The sequence below is a fragment of the Ranitomeya imitator genome, chromosome 10, assembly GCF_032444005.1.
Source record: "Ranitomeya imitator isolate aRanImi1 chromosome 10, aRanImi1.pri, whole genome shotgun sequence".
Taxonomy (NCBI): domain Eukaryota; kingdom Metazoa; phylum Chordata; class Amphibia; order Anura; family Dendrobatidae; genus Ranitomeya; species Ranitomeya imitator.
Genome location: NC_091291.1, coordinates 109,458,436 through 109,471,689, shown reverse-complemented (window position 1 = coordinate 109,471,689; position 13,254 = coordinate 109,458,436). Strand labels below are relative to the sequence as shown.

Below are 13,254 nucleotides of genomic sequence, written 5' to 3'. Positions count from 1 at the left end.
CAATTGTTGAGGAGCCCTAACTTTACATATTATATATGGGCAGATTTTTAGGTCTTTAAAATGGGAAATAATTACCAAATGTTACTGTGGATGTAAAAGGAACCTGATGGCGGATACAAGCTGCTCGATCCACGGGCCGCATGTTTCACACCCTGACTGTATGGTTAGTTTGACTATGACCGAGCAAAATAGACTTTGAAGGCCACTGTTGACTGAGCAGTACAGGAGACTAGTCAAAAAGGCGGATCCCTGGCGGCTTCTACTCACCTGCTCCCGTGGAGGCAGGCAGGAAGACCTGTCACTTAAGAGGAGAGGGCAGGGAGAAGCCACTGCCTGACTAATCTCCAGCACGACTCCATCCCCGGCGGCTCTTAAAGTTTATTTTTCATACCGCAACGTTTCAGAGTCAAACATACCTGGCTGAGTTCATCCAACCAGTGTGTGGTACATGCGGCCCGTTGCTCAGGCCCCATGTATCCACTTTCTGGAGGGGAGTCAAGAGATTAAATGGAGACATCTGAAACGTGCAAGAAGGACCTAATAAAGTGATAGTCAATGATTAACCATTTAATTTAAATTAACTTTATTACACATTTTTATGTATTTATTCATTATGATTATGCTTTGCTTATATAGTGCTATTTTATTCAGCAGCACTTTACAGACATTATCATCACTGCCCCCAATGGGGATCACAATCTAAATTCCTTATCAGTATGTCTTTGGAGTGTGGCAGGAAACCGGAGAACCTGGAGGAAACCCACGCAAACACGGGGAGAACATGCAAACTCCTTGCAGATGATGTCCTTGGTGGGATTTTAACCCGGGACCTCAGTGCTGCAAGGCTGCAGTGCTACCCACTGAGCCACCATGTGTAGCTCTTGGAAGACTTCACTCCCTTAAGGAATGGACATAGTTTTGTTTTTTTTTTTGGCTTCCATTGCTCCAAGTTTTGTTTCTTTTGGCTTCCATTGCTCCATGAAATAACATCCATTGTACTAAAAGTCATCAAAAAACAGATGGGTGAAACCAAAATGTCAAACATCATTAATGAACTTTACAATATTATCGACAGCCAACTTTCCAGATTCAAAAGTGAGTTTTCCATTGTCGAAAAAGCTAACTATTCCATGGAAGCCATCTTTGAGATGAAACCATGTTACCGGGACTCCATTGTCCTCCAGACGTTTCTTATAAAGGATTCCATCGTCACGCAAGACGTCAAACTCACATGTTAGAACGTAAGCTTTGGGGAGAAGACGGAAGACAGAGTCCTCGGCCAACAATGGAGAGAAGTGTGTCTCGAACAGTTGCTTGTGGGCTTCGTAGACATCTTCAGAATGTGAAGCCATCAGAGGATGCTTAATACCCCGGACCTTAAACTCATCAGGAATATTATCAAGACCCAACCACTTCTTGAACTTCAACTTCAAGTCAACAGGAACATGGTCTCCATCTATAACTTCTTCCATCATTTGCAGGTTGCCTTCAATATAGTTTATCATGTAGAAAACAGCTCGTTCCCGATAGAGAATGGGCACTGCACAGTTTTGGGTATAGGATGGTAAGTGGAAATCAATACCTTGGACCAATGGGTATATCAGCACCTGGGCAAGAGGCTTTGGAAGGTCTGCGCCCAAAAGGTCTTGGCAAACGGCAGCAGTGAGATTACCCCCAGCACTGTCACCACTGATTATTACAGATGATGGGTCTACACCATATTCTTTTGCAGTCTTCAAAAAATGTCTTGTGGCCTTTAGACAATCATCAAATGCCGCAGGGTACTTATGTTCTGGCGCCAGGCGGTACCTAAACAAACAAACATACACATAAGATTCCTATATGTCAACACATTTTTTCACCTCTCATTTTTCCTTTGTTTTCAAAAAACCAGTCCAGTTAGTTTCAGTTACTAAAATGTTAATAGATGAATTGACAACTGAGAGGTCTCTTACACAAAGTGTCCAAGGGGTGTGAGCCTAAGTCAGCATCCAGCTATGGAGGCAGATTTTTTAAGGTTCTAAGAGGTCCCTTAAATGGGTTGTTCAGTACTTTAAGATTGATGGCCTATCCTTAGGATATGTCATCAATGTCTGATTGGTGGGGGTGCGACACTCGGCACCATGGTCGATCAGTTCCCGGTGTCATCGTCCTCTGGAATTGCTCTATTACGGAGCTGCACAGCACAGCTCCGCTGACTGTCTAGTGGCCACAGCTGGGTACTGTGCATCAGTTTGCTAGCCAAATCAATAGGGGGGGGATGTGCAGTACCTGGCAGCATCCACCATACAGTCGACGGAGCTGTGCTGTGCACAGTAACTGAGCAGTTCTGGCCGTCATCCAAACCAGGGACAGCTGATTGTCGGGGGTGCCGGATGTCGCACACCCTCCCATCAGACATTTATGACCTATTCTAAGGATAGGCCATCAATGTTAAAGTGCACTTGTAGAGATTTTTCCTATACCTGTACTAAAGAGTAGCTAAAAAATGTTGTATCATTTAAATTTCCAGCAGGTTTTGTAAAGTTATGAATTTTTGTGTTATATTTCATTTTCTTATTTTGAATCCTTCTCTAGCAAACTTTATGCTGCAGTGCTGTTTGAAACCCAGTTCATGCTCCTTTAGAAGCTCCTTTCAACCGCTGCTCAACAAGTTTGGTACATTATACTAAAAAAATCTGCGTATGGTACTTTCCCTGTCTGAGTATGGGGGTCAGAAGCAGAGAGACTTAGGCCCCAATTCATCGTTGCCTTTGCGCGCTTACGTTTTTTGTCTAGCTTTGTGCCTTTTTTTTCTTGTTTGCACCCAAATCATTATTCTATTTGTGCCTTTTTTAAGCATGTTTTGTTTGTGCTTAATTTTCTTTCCCTCTTTTTCTGCAGAGTCTAGTAATTTCAGATGCTTTGAACCTGATTCATGAAATTGCGATTTTTCAAAACAAATCGCAAAATTTAGTGTAATTTCACTCCAGTCCTCCCTCTGGTCTGTTCATGAAAATGCCAAACTTTTGGTGTAATTTTTGAAACTTTTGGTGCTAAAGTGTGCAGAAGGCTGCAAAAACAGTTCAAGACAGGAAGAAAGCCCTATTTTGACTTTGTGTCAAATTCATGAGTTGCGTGTGCCCAAAGCAGCAACTAATACCCCAAGTTAAAGAAGGAAAGTGACTCTAAAAAGAACACAAATGATGAATCAGGACCTTAAGGTCTCTTCACATAAATTGACCGGCAGTTTTAAATAACCGCAGATTATTTACCCTTTACTGATCGATGATTGTTCATTAGCCAGGTTTATCCAGGTAAACCACAGTAAAAAATGCAGACTAAGGAATCTGTAATATATCCAGGCTTGGTCTGCCCCACCAGAGAAGCAGAGGATTTTCCGGTGGGCCCAGGCACTGACACCTGCTGGCATACTGCCCAGCAGCTACCCAGGGCCCCCACTGCTCCAGGGGCCCCTGAGTCAAGGGGGCCCTCCCTGTGCCAGCGTAGCAGCAGCTGGAGACAGGATCCTGTCCCCGCTGCTAAAGCAAAGTGAATATTCACGCTTCCCCACGCCCCTATGGGCGTGGAGAGGCGTGAATACCATTTCTCTTTAATAGCGGGCAGCGTTAGCAGCAGGCTGCAGCTAACACTGCCCGCATGTAAAGCCCCACCACCACACCACATACACACATGCACAAAGCACCGCACCACATACACACAAATGCACACAGACACACAGCGCAGCACATCCCGGCAACCGGCTTCCTGTCTCAGACAGAAAGCTGCCGTGTCGGCGAGGAAGAGGCTGCTGGGATGAGCTGCTGCTGTGGGGAGGTGAGTTGTGCTGTGTGCCTGTGTATGTGGTACCGTGCTTTGTGTGTGAGTGTGAGAGAGTGATGCGGTGCTGTGTGTGTGTGTGTGTGTGTGTGTGTGTGAGAGAGGGGTCGTGGGGGAGGCCATGATGCAGGTGATGGGCAATGATGGAAGTGATGGGCACTGATGGAGGTGATGGGCAGTGATGCCGGTGGGGGAGACAATGATGGAGTTGCTGGGCAATGATGGTGGGGGGTGGCAATGATGGAAGTGATGGGCAATGATGGTGGTGGGGTGAGGCAATGATGGAGGTGATGAAATGGACAATGATGGTGGTGGGGAGGACGCAGTGATGGGTTGGTGGGGGAGAATGATAGGGGTGGTGGGGGAGAAGGCAATGATAAGAACAATGATGAGAGTGGAGAGGGGCTGCATTATACTTTATGAGGGGGCTACATTATATTCTGTGAGGGACTGCATTATTCTCAGGGGACTACATTATATTCTGGGGGCTACATCATACTATATGAGGGGACTACAGTATACTCTATGGGGGGCTGCATTATATACTGTGGTGGGGCTGCATTATTCTCTCGGGACTACATTATATTCTGGGGGGCTACATCATACTATATTAGGGGGGCAGCATTTTGCCCTATGAGGGGGCTACAGTATACTCTATGGGGGACTGCTTTATATTCTGTGGTGGGCTGCATTATACTATGAGGGGGGCTGCATTATACCCTATGAGGGTGCTACATTATTTTCTATGGTGGGGACTGCGTTATAGCTGAGGGGTTGCATTATATTTTGTGGCATGCTGAATTACCAGCGTAAATGTAAAAAAAAAAAAAACACTACATACTTACATTCCGGTGTCTGTCCCCCGGCGCAGTGCTTCTCTGCACTGTGTAAGCGCCGACCGGAAAGCAGAGCACAGCGGTGACGTCACCGCTATGCTCTGCTTCACGGCCGGCGCTTACAGTCAGTGCAGAGAAGCACAGCGCCGGGGGACAGACACCGGAATGTAAGTATGTAGTGTTTGTTTTTTTTTACATTTACGCTGGTAACCAGAGTAAACACCGGGTTACTAAGCGCGGCCCTGCGCTTAGTAACCCAATGTTTACCCTGGTTACCAGGGGACTTCGCATAGTTGGTCGCTGGAGAGCTGTCTGTGTGACAGCTCTCCAGCGACCACACAACGACGCTGCAGCGATCGGGATCGTTGTCTAGATCGCTGCAGCGTCGCTAAATGTGACGGTACCTTAAGGCCACACTCAGATGTTTAGTATTTGGTCAGTATTTTACATCAGTATTTATAAGCCAAAACCAGGAGGGGAACAATCAGAGGAAAAGTATAATAGAAACATATGCACCACTTCTGTATTTATCACCCACTCCTGGTTTTGGCTTACAAATACTGATGTAAAATATACTGACCACATACTGAACCTGTGAACGTGGCCTAAAGCCAAAGATCACATTTTCCCATTTGTTGGTAAGCCGATTTTATTTTTCTTATTGAATCTAGTGTATTGATCTTGTCAGGCAGCAGTTAAAAGCAGCTTCTAAAGGAGCATAAATTGGGAACTGAAACAGCTCTGCACCTTGGTGTTTGAGAGAGAAAGAAGCAAAATAAGGTAATGAGGTATAATACAAACCTTCATAACTTTGGAGGATAATTAAATAAAAAAAATTTTAGTTACTCTTTAAGCTTTGATAGGGCATCATATGCTCTAATATGATGGGCTGTATAACATAACAGGAAAGGTTTGCTATTATTTCAAACTCTTGGGCTGCTTTTCAAAACCAGACACTGCCAATGAATAACAATGGTACGGTTTTCGAGGGGAACTTTGTAATCTTGGACTAGGGCCTTGAGATCCGAGACAAGGAATATTATCTTTTTTCCATACTGATAATAGAATGAAGTTGAACATAAAGATAAAAAGTTCACCGGTCAAAAGTCATTTAAAGAAAATCTCGTAATCATGAACGACTCACCCAACGGAGACGACCACTGATTCTGTTCCCTTTGAGATGTAGCGACATAACACATCATAGGAATCTGGGCAAAAAGGAAACGTGGAGAGGATAAGGATCATGTTAGGCGTGATTATATATATCGCCAACGTATTCTGCAGCGCTTTGGATTAAGAGAATGTTATATTAATCCTCATATATTAGGAATCTCATGTTTCTTCTCGGCTGATCTTGGTGTTTCATCAAATTTAATACGTGAAATGTTTCTATCATGAACTTGCTTACCGATGCTCCCGAATATCCATCCTCCTCCATGAAAGAACAGGACGCCTTTTCTTCCTCCAGCAGATGGCGACTTGGGCTGGTAAACTCTCACCGGAATTCCTTCAAACGTCAGGTTTTTAATAAGCAGTTTGGGGTCTTCTCCTAATCTTCTGGCCAGAAGTTTATCTCTGATGAAACGGGTGAAGTCAAGCTGGCTGCATATGAACATGTTCTGCGCGATCTTCCCCTGTTAAATTCAAAACGTAAAATTCCATGTCATTTATAACTTGTTCCAAGTGTAGGAAAAAAAGAAAGTGCGTGTCACTTATGTGACGCAGCTCCTGATAGAAAATGCTCCAAACTAGGCACTGCCCCAATCAGAAGGCCGCAAAAAAAACCTTCAAAAGCTCTTAAAAACAGCTTCAGGAAAATAAAAAACGTCCTAAAGAAGGAGCGTTTCTTTGACCTCTTCAAAAAACTATGCACATATCCTAAAAAATAGACTGGAGCTCTTACTAGAACATGCAAATCATGAGTCCAAATTAGCCGGCATGGGCCACCAAAACATGGCGCCGCGTTGTCTAAATCAGTTGTGCAAATTCAAAGGAACATGGAATATAGTATTAGATGTGACTGGTGTATCAGCCATGATGGACACTTTACAGAATCACCCTGAGGAATATCATATGTATATCCTGAATCATGCCTAGTACAGGGCAGGTTAGGTTATCTCGTTCATGTTCCTGAATTCTTCTGCCATGATGTGCCCCGCGGATTCTCCACCTGGTTAATTTGCACCAAAAAAACTGACGTAAATGCCTCACACCACACTTATTATGAGTTTATGGTCCCGATCATCAATACCGGTGATTTTCTTAGCGGTCTTGAGTCGGGGGAATGTAGGATTCAGACGCTCCTGATTCGTTAACAGACATTACTCCCCCACCACGTCCACTTCCTGCCCCAGCTCTGCCAAAATTCTCCAAAATTTTGCAAGAAAATTTGTGACTTTTCAAAGCCAGAATTCTGGCAAAATTGCTCTGATGAATTGATCCCTTTGTGTTTCATGGCATGGAACAAGGTAAGCTAATTAGTAGACGTGAGATGGATATCTAAACTCATTAGCCACAATTTGTTATCTATCACAGGACTTCATCCCGGGTATGGTGCATTCTCAGCTGCCATGTCTAGTTTGAAGTAGATTATTAGGGTCCAGATTTGGTCACAAATTTATGACAAATCTTCAACAAGATCTTCATAAATTAGGCCACACAATCGAAATTCAAGGACTGAATATCGACTGCGATGTTCCGAGCAGCCGCGAGTCTACTGTCAGGCACATATGATTCTGCTGAATTCCAATTAGAAGACCATGGCTGGTCCATATCCAGCACCATGGGGTTGCCGCCCCCCTAGCTACACCCCTTGTCCAAGCTGCTGCACTCCTGGATTGATGGGATGATGCCAAGACTCAAGAGTAGATGCTACCTCTGCACCCACTGGAGCCATATCTTTGCTGATAATTATCGCCTGCCATCATGAAACCAGCTCCCTCTCTGCTTATCACTACAGGTTTCTCAAGTTTGTTGTCGTAAAACCTGAATCTAAACTGGTACAAGTTTAAATAATTTAATAGACAACGCCACTAATAAGGGCAGGTCCAAACATGTCATTATTGAAGGTCCCTAACTGTGCAGACCTTCATTTATTTGACCCTTTAACTATCCAATGGGACAATTTTATTGATAAAGGGCTATTGTGCTAAGACCTTTTGACTACTGATGTGGACGGAATGCCTCCAATGATGGTGGAACCCATTGATTTTAGCCAGGATTACCCAATGAGCTTCACTTTTGGGAATACCTGAGAAGGAGATGGAAACTGTCCCTACTGGTGGAGTTAGTTGCGGATTGCCCCCCAACTATATTACAAAGGTAAAATCTGCTGTGAATGAGAATGCAGCAAATGTAAAATTCCACAAATTGCTCTAATTTTCTTTCATAATTTTGTTTAAACTTGTGAATGGGGTGTTTAAAGAAAACCAATAGCCGGCCCAAAACCCGTGACTTGCTGCAAACACCCCCTAGAACTTTGACAACCGACTGAGGCACTCCACTGCGAGCTGTCACTCAAAGTGTCGGGCGTGCTTGCAATGGCATCCCTGTACGCATGAAAGCCGGCGGCTCTTGGGAGGAATAAAGTTAATTTTTCCCATTAGCCGGGTTTTCAGTAAGGTGGCTTGGCACCTTACACTATTTATACGCAGATTAACCCTATATCTGCAGATTAGTAGCGTTATCCGACCTTTCAGGTTCCCTTTAAAGACACATTCATTTATATTGTTCTATTAAGTAATCCTCACCGCAGATGATTACCATGGATTTCCCCACCTTTCATTCTTGCAAAAGTAACAATAGAGACGAATCCATATCAAGATCCTTATGTAAAACATACAGGGGAGATGTTTACCTTCATTTTTTTTTCAGTTTATATATGTACAATGTGCAAAGTTCAGTTCCGGAATCTGTTATGGTATAGTAGGCTGAAAGATAAGAGGGTTATCTTTCAGCATTTTACTAGATGAGCAAGGCCGAGAGAAGTGCATTATGGCTTGGGGGTACTAAATGTGACCTTTGTCCTCTTCCCCCAAGTTTCCGATCAGCTCTGCTCTGGCTGTGAGACAACTGGCTGTAGCAGAAGCCCTTCCCCCACTAGTACAAAGTTAACCTAAGGGACTGGAGTGAGATTTCACACCTCGTCATGAAGTTTTGTGGTGGCACCCCATCTTTACCCATTTTGTTGTAGCTGGGAGAAACTGGTGTGAAAATACCAAAAGTTGGTAATTTTTGGGACAACTCCAAGTTTTGCCATACGTTTATTACTTTTCAAAGCTGTTACACTAGAATTCTGGCATGCAAGCTTGAATGAATCAGGCCCACTATGTCTGTAAATTCTTAGGCAACCTGAAAAATACATATCGATGAGATTTTCAAGCCCCATACACACATAACGTGAAATAAGCACTTGTTATAGAGAGAAACTAAAATCCATATGACATCTCCGTAGAGGAGACATCTCACCCTCACATTGAACATAAGGGATTAATTGTGGCAGGGAAAGAGAGAAACTAATTATAACTGAGAAAGAGAGAAACTAATTATAACTGAGAAAGAGAGAAACTAGTTAAAACAGAAAGTTATAGAGAGACAACTGACACTTCCATCTTTCCGCAGCAGAGTTCCTTCTCTTTGACAAAAAGGTGACTGCAGTGGGATCTGCGTGAACCCCCGCTGTCCTCCTTGACAAACTAGTGGAAGTGATGGTGTCTGCGCCACCCCTCCGGCTGTTATCCATGGCAGTGGTGGAATATTCTTGACATCACTTAATTCCCTGGTAGAGATCACCCTTAATTTATTTATTACGATTACTTATATAGTGCTAGCATATTGCGATACAAAAGGAAAATCCGCAGCAAATTCTGAACATTTTTGCAGTTGATTCATCCTACGTCCATTTTCACACTATGTAGGCATCCTCTATGGATTTTACAGTAAATCCACGACAGAAATCTAAGATGATTTTTTGCTGCAATTAACTATTTCAACCATTTTTACATGAAAGTAATTCACAGACAATATTGGCGCCTGTGATTGACCTGACCATTTCGTGTCTTGTGGTTTGGGGTAGCTTGTTTTGGCTGTTTTATGTATAGTGCGTGTTTAATCTTCTCGGATCTATAACCATAGGGTTGAAGTTTACTCTTCTGTGATTACATAGTGTTAATGGATAAACTTGTATTATCTTATATATTTTAGCTTTACACATTGATAGTAACTAAGCAGTATCAGCAGATAAAAATGGAAACACCAACGGGAAAATTTAGCATTTACATTCGACCTTCACCCTGGTACGTGATAATCTAGAATCTTTGGAACTTGTTAAAGTTTCGGAAAGAGTGACCATAGAAAAAACAGCAACTGTCCAGTCCCCGAGTATCATGCCAATAGACAACCTGTTGGTGTTGACTTCTGTCCTAGTCGCAGCACCCAAGATCAGAAGGACACAAGAATATATATTAGTTCAAGCCGGAACTGAAGCAAGAACTTTTCGCCCAGGGCAAAAGGTTCAATATACTGCCCGTGAAATGTGGCTCCGAAATCCAGCACCATGGGGTTACCACCCCCTTCGCTACACCCTTGGTCCAAGCTAGCCCCTAGCTACTCTCCTGGATTGATGGGATGACACCAGGGCTCAAGAGTAGATGCCACCTCTGCACCCACTGAAGCCATATCGTTGCTGATAATTATCACCTGCCATCATGAAACCAGCTCCCTCTCTTCTTATCACTACAGGTTTTTCTAGTTTGGTGTCGTAAAACCTGAATCTAAACTGGTACAAGTGTAAATAATATAAAGACGACGCTAATAATAAGGACAGGTCCAAACATATCATTATTAAGGGTCCCTAACTGTGCGGCCCTGGAGGGAACTTGGCCCTTTATTGATAAAGGGCTTTTGTGCTAAGACCTTTTGACTATTAATACAGACAGAGTGCCTCCAACAATGGTGGGACCCATTGATTTTAGCCTGGATTACCCCATTAGCTTCACTTTTGGGGATACCTGAGAAGGAGATGCAAGTGGCAGACACGTCTCATCATTGGAGGCCTAAACTCATTGACCAAAACCGGACGTTTCATACTATTTAAGATTATCTGCCTTGGACAACCACATTTTTAAAAGGTGTTCAACAATACTATGATGATCACAGGATGCCCCAGTTCTGGTACTCCTAGAAATCGGGTAAAGCCCACTAGCTCCACTGCAGGAGAAAAGAGAAGCAATGCATAGTTCCTATTAAAAGGGGGTATGTTACCCCAAAACTCCTATCTAATCCACTTATACAGGCATGTAGGGGACTTAGCCACTAGTAAGGGCACGCTCACACTGGCAAGTAGCCAGAGTATAACTCAGACAAGTGCTCTCCAATATAACACTCGCTCCAGTGTTATACTATGGACAAGTGCCAACTAGGTCCGTAGTATAAAAAAAAAAATCACAGCATGCTGCGATTAGCAGAGTATATCGGACGGTACACATCCATGCAAATTGATGGGTGCATGCAAAACATCGGACTGCACTCAGATGTTATCCGAGTGCAGTCTGATATATGCCGACACACAGAATGGGGAAGATGGAGAAATTAAGTTGTCCATCTTCTCCGCACCTGGGATCTTACATGCAAGAGACTCGGATCAGAGTACAAATGACGCTCGGATCACACTCGTAGCAGAGTTTGAGCTGAGGGTCATTTGCATATAGCATCCGATTCTCTCGCATGAGTGAATCATTGGATGCTACCCGCCAGTGTGAGCGAGCCCTTAAACCAGGGGCCGAGATATCATTGGTGCAACTTGTGCACGGGGGCCCAGCAGGTAAGGGGGCCACTACCATCTCTAAAACATATGGCATCGTGCATTATGATGAGATATTGGATGGCAAAGGACCCTTATATCGTTTTTGCACAGGGGCCTCTTCCGCCTACGTCCGCCAGTGCCTTAAACTCATACCTGTAGTTTAACTTTTAGTGATATAGTTGCCATAAAAAAAACAACAATTTACAGCATTTTTAGTGATTTTTGTTTTAGAGCAGATCCACTCCAACTATAGAGCTTAAAAGCAAAAAAACCCTGACAGGTCTGATGTGGTTTTCACGAGAAATCCACTTGCTTTTTGACACTTTTTTTTTTCTTATTCGACACAGTTTTTTGTAACCTTTTCGAACATGAGCATGATTTTGAAGCAGATTTGAAGAGGTTTTTGATACTTTTTTGTTCCTGACTTGTTGGTACTGTGAAGGAATCCCCATTAAATACGTGACACGTCAATTTTTTTTTTACCAGCAGCGAGATTTTTAAAACTTGGTTGAAAAAAAACCAAACTCTTGCAATAGGAACAGAAATGTGAAATTCACATTGAAATCAATGTATTTGATTATTTGAAGTGGATTTTGAAGCAAATTGGCTTAAAAATACACGTTGAAGAAAAAAAAACTGTGATAACAGATCCCGAGTAGTTTCAGTAAACTGAAAAGGGTATTTTAATAATGATAAAGGGGAAAGTAAAAATATATTATTATTTTGGACGAAGAGGAGTGGTTTCGTCCTTATATTTGCCGCAATTAATCTCAAATGATAAAGCAGCGCCTTCTGGTTTTTTCTTTATTTTAATAATGATGACCAATCCTTAGAACAGGTTATCAATATCTGATCGGAGGGGGTCCCATACCAGGCTCCCCCCATAAATCAGCTGCTATCAGCCCTGGCAGATCAGGAGCTGATGTTTAGAACCTGGCGGTCACTAAACAATATGGAACTCAGCAGCTCCGCTCCGCGCACATCCGGCAGCTGCTGAAGGTGGTGCCAGGCATCGGACCCTCACCGATAAGGTATAATATAAAAGTTGTGGACAACCCTTTTAAATACGTATAGGACTGTGTAAAAGCAAAGAGTCAGAATAATGAAGCTAGGGAAGTTTTAGGATAGAAATCTCTGAGCAATTGTGTATGGAAAACAATATTGCGCCGAGAGCTCCTGTATGACGAGAGATGTCACAAACGCTAACCGCGCACTAGGCCATACGTCCGTCCAGGCAGATGTCAAGCTGACAATTGTAGTTCCACCTCCGATATTTTCTATATATATTATGTATATTGGGTACTCACCACCACCGCAATGCCAATCATGATGCAGTGAATGATCCTAAGCTTGGCAGGACTGGCAACTCCTGGTGGGATGTCCGAATTGGCAAATTCAAAATAAATGATGCCGGCCACCAATAAAAAGAATAGCGCAATGAAAATGCCGGCAGTGATGGCCACCAATGCCAGAGCGAGGCCCATGGCTGCTGCTGCCGGGTGCTCAGCGCAGGCACAACTGACTTTGAGTTGACACTTGTCGATTTCCTGCTCTTCTGTTCCTTCTGCAGCAGGTGAGGGAGTGGCAGCGGCCTGGAGGGGACGGAGGAGCTGTGCGCACGGTGGAATTTCACGTGCCCATTGGAGCCTCCTTACAAGATTTGCAGATTTGTCACAAAACCTGAATGATTTGCTACAAACAGCGAAGCGAATGAGATTCCTGAAGTCTCGTGCACACATTGGTCATTTGTGATGTCGATCTGGAGCGTGTCAATTCTTTCAGCGTTTTTGCAGCAGA

General features: G+C 43.5%; 1 protein-coding gene across 1 annotated transcript; it reads right to left on the bottom strand.

Moving 5' to 3' along the window:
• Nucleotides 1–559: 559 nt before the first annotated feature.
• On the bottom strand, nucleotides 560–13,207 carry LOC138652024 (arylacetamide deacetylase-like 4). The gene is made up of 4 exons (XM_069742720.1): nucleotides 12,765–13,207; nucleotides 6,064–6,289; nucleotides 5,800–5,863; nucleotides 560–1,809 (listed from the first exon to the last, which is right to left on the bottom strand). The coding sequence occupies exons 1-4, from the start codon at nucleotides 13,194–13,196 to the stop codon at nucleotides 1,038–1,040; spliced, it is 1,494 nt and encodes a 497-aa protein (XP_069598821.1). The 5' UTR covers nucleotides 13,197–13,207; the 3' UTR covers nucleotides 560–1,037.
• Nucleotides 13,208–13,254: the final 47 nt, after the last annotated feature.

What these genes read in the sequence shown, in the direction of transcription:
- LOC138652024 (XM_069742720.1), bottom strand. Translation starts at nt 13,196, where the DNA reads ATGTGTGCACGAGACTTCAGGAATCTCATTCGCTTCGCTGTTTGTAGC. An exon ending in ATGGATATTCGGGAGCATCG is followed by an intron (nt 5,864 to 6,063) that starts GTAAGCAAGTTC and finishes CTTTTTGCCCAG; the next exon opens with ATTCCTATGATGTGTTATGT. An exon ending in TCAGTGGTCGTCTCCGTTGG is followed by an intron (nt 1,810 to 5,799) that starts GTGAGTCGTTCA and finishes TTGTTTGTTTAG; the next exon opens with GTACCGCCTGGCGCCAGAAC.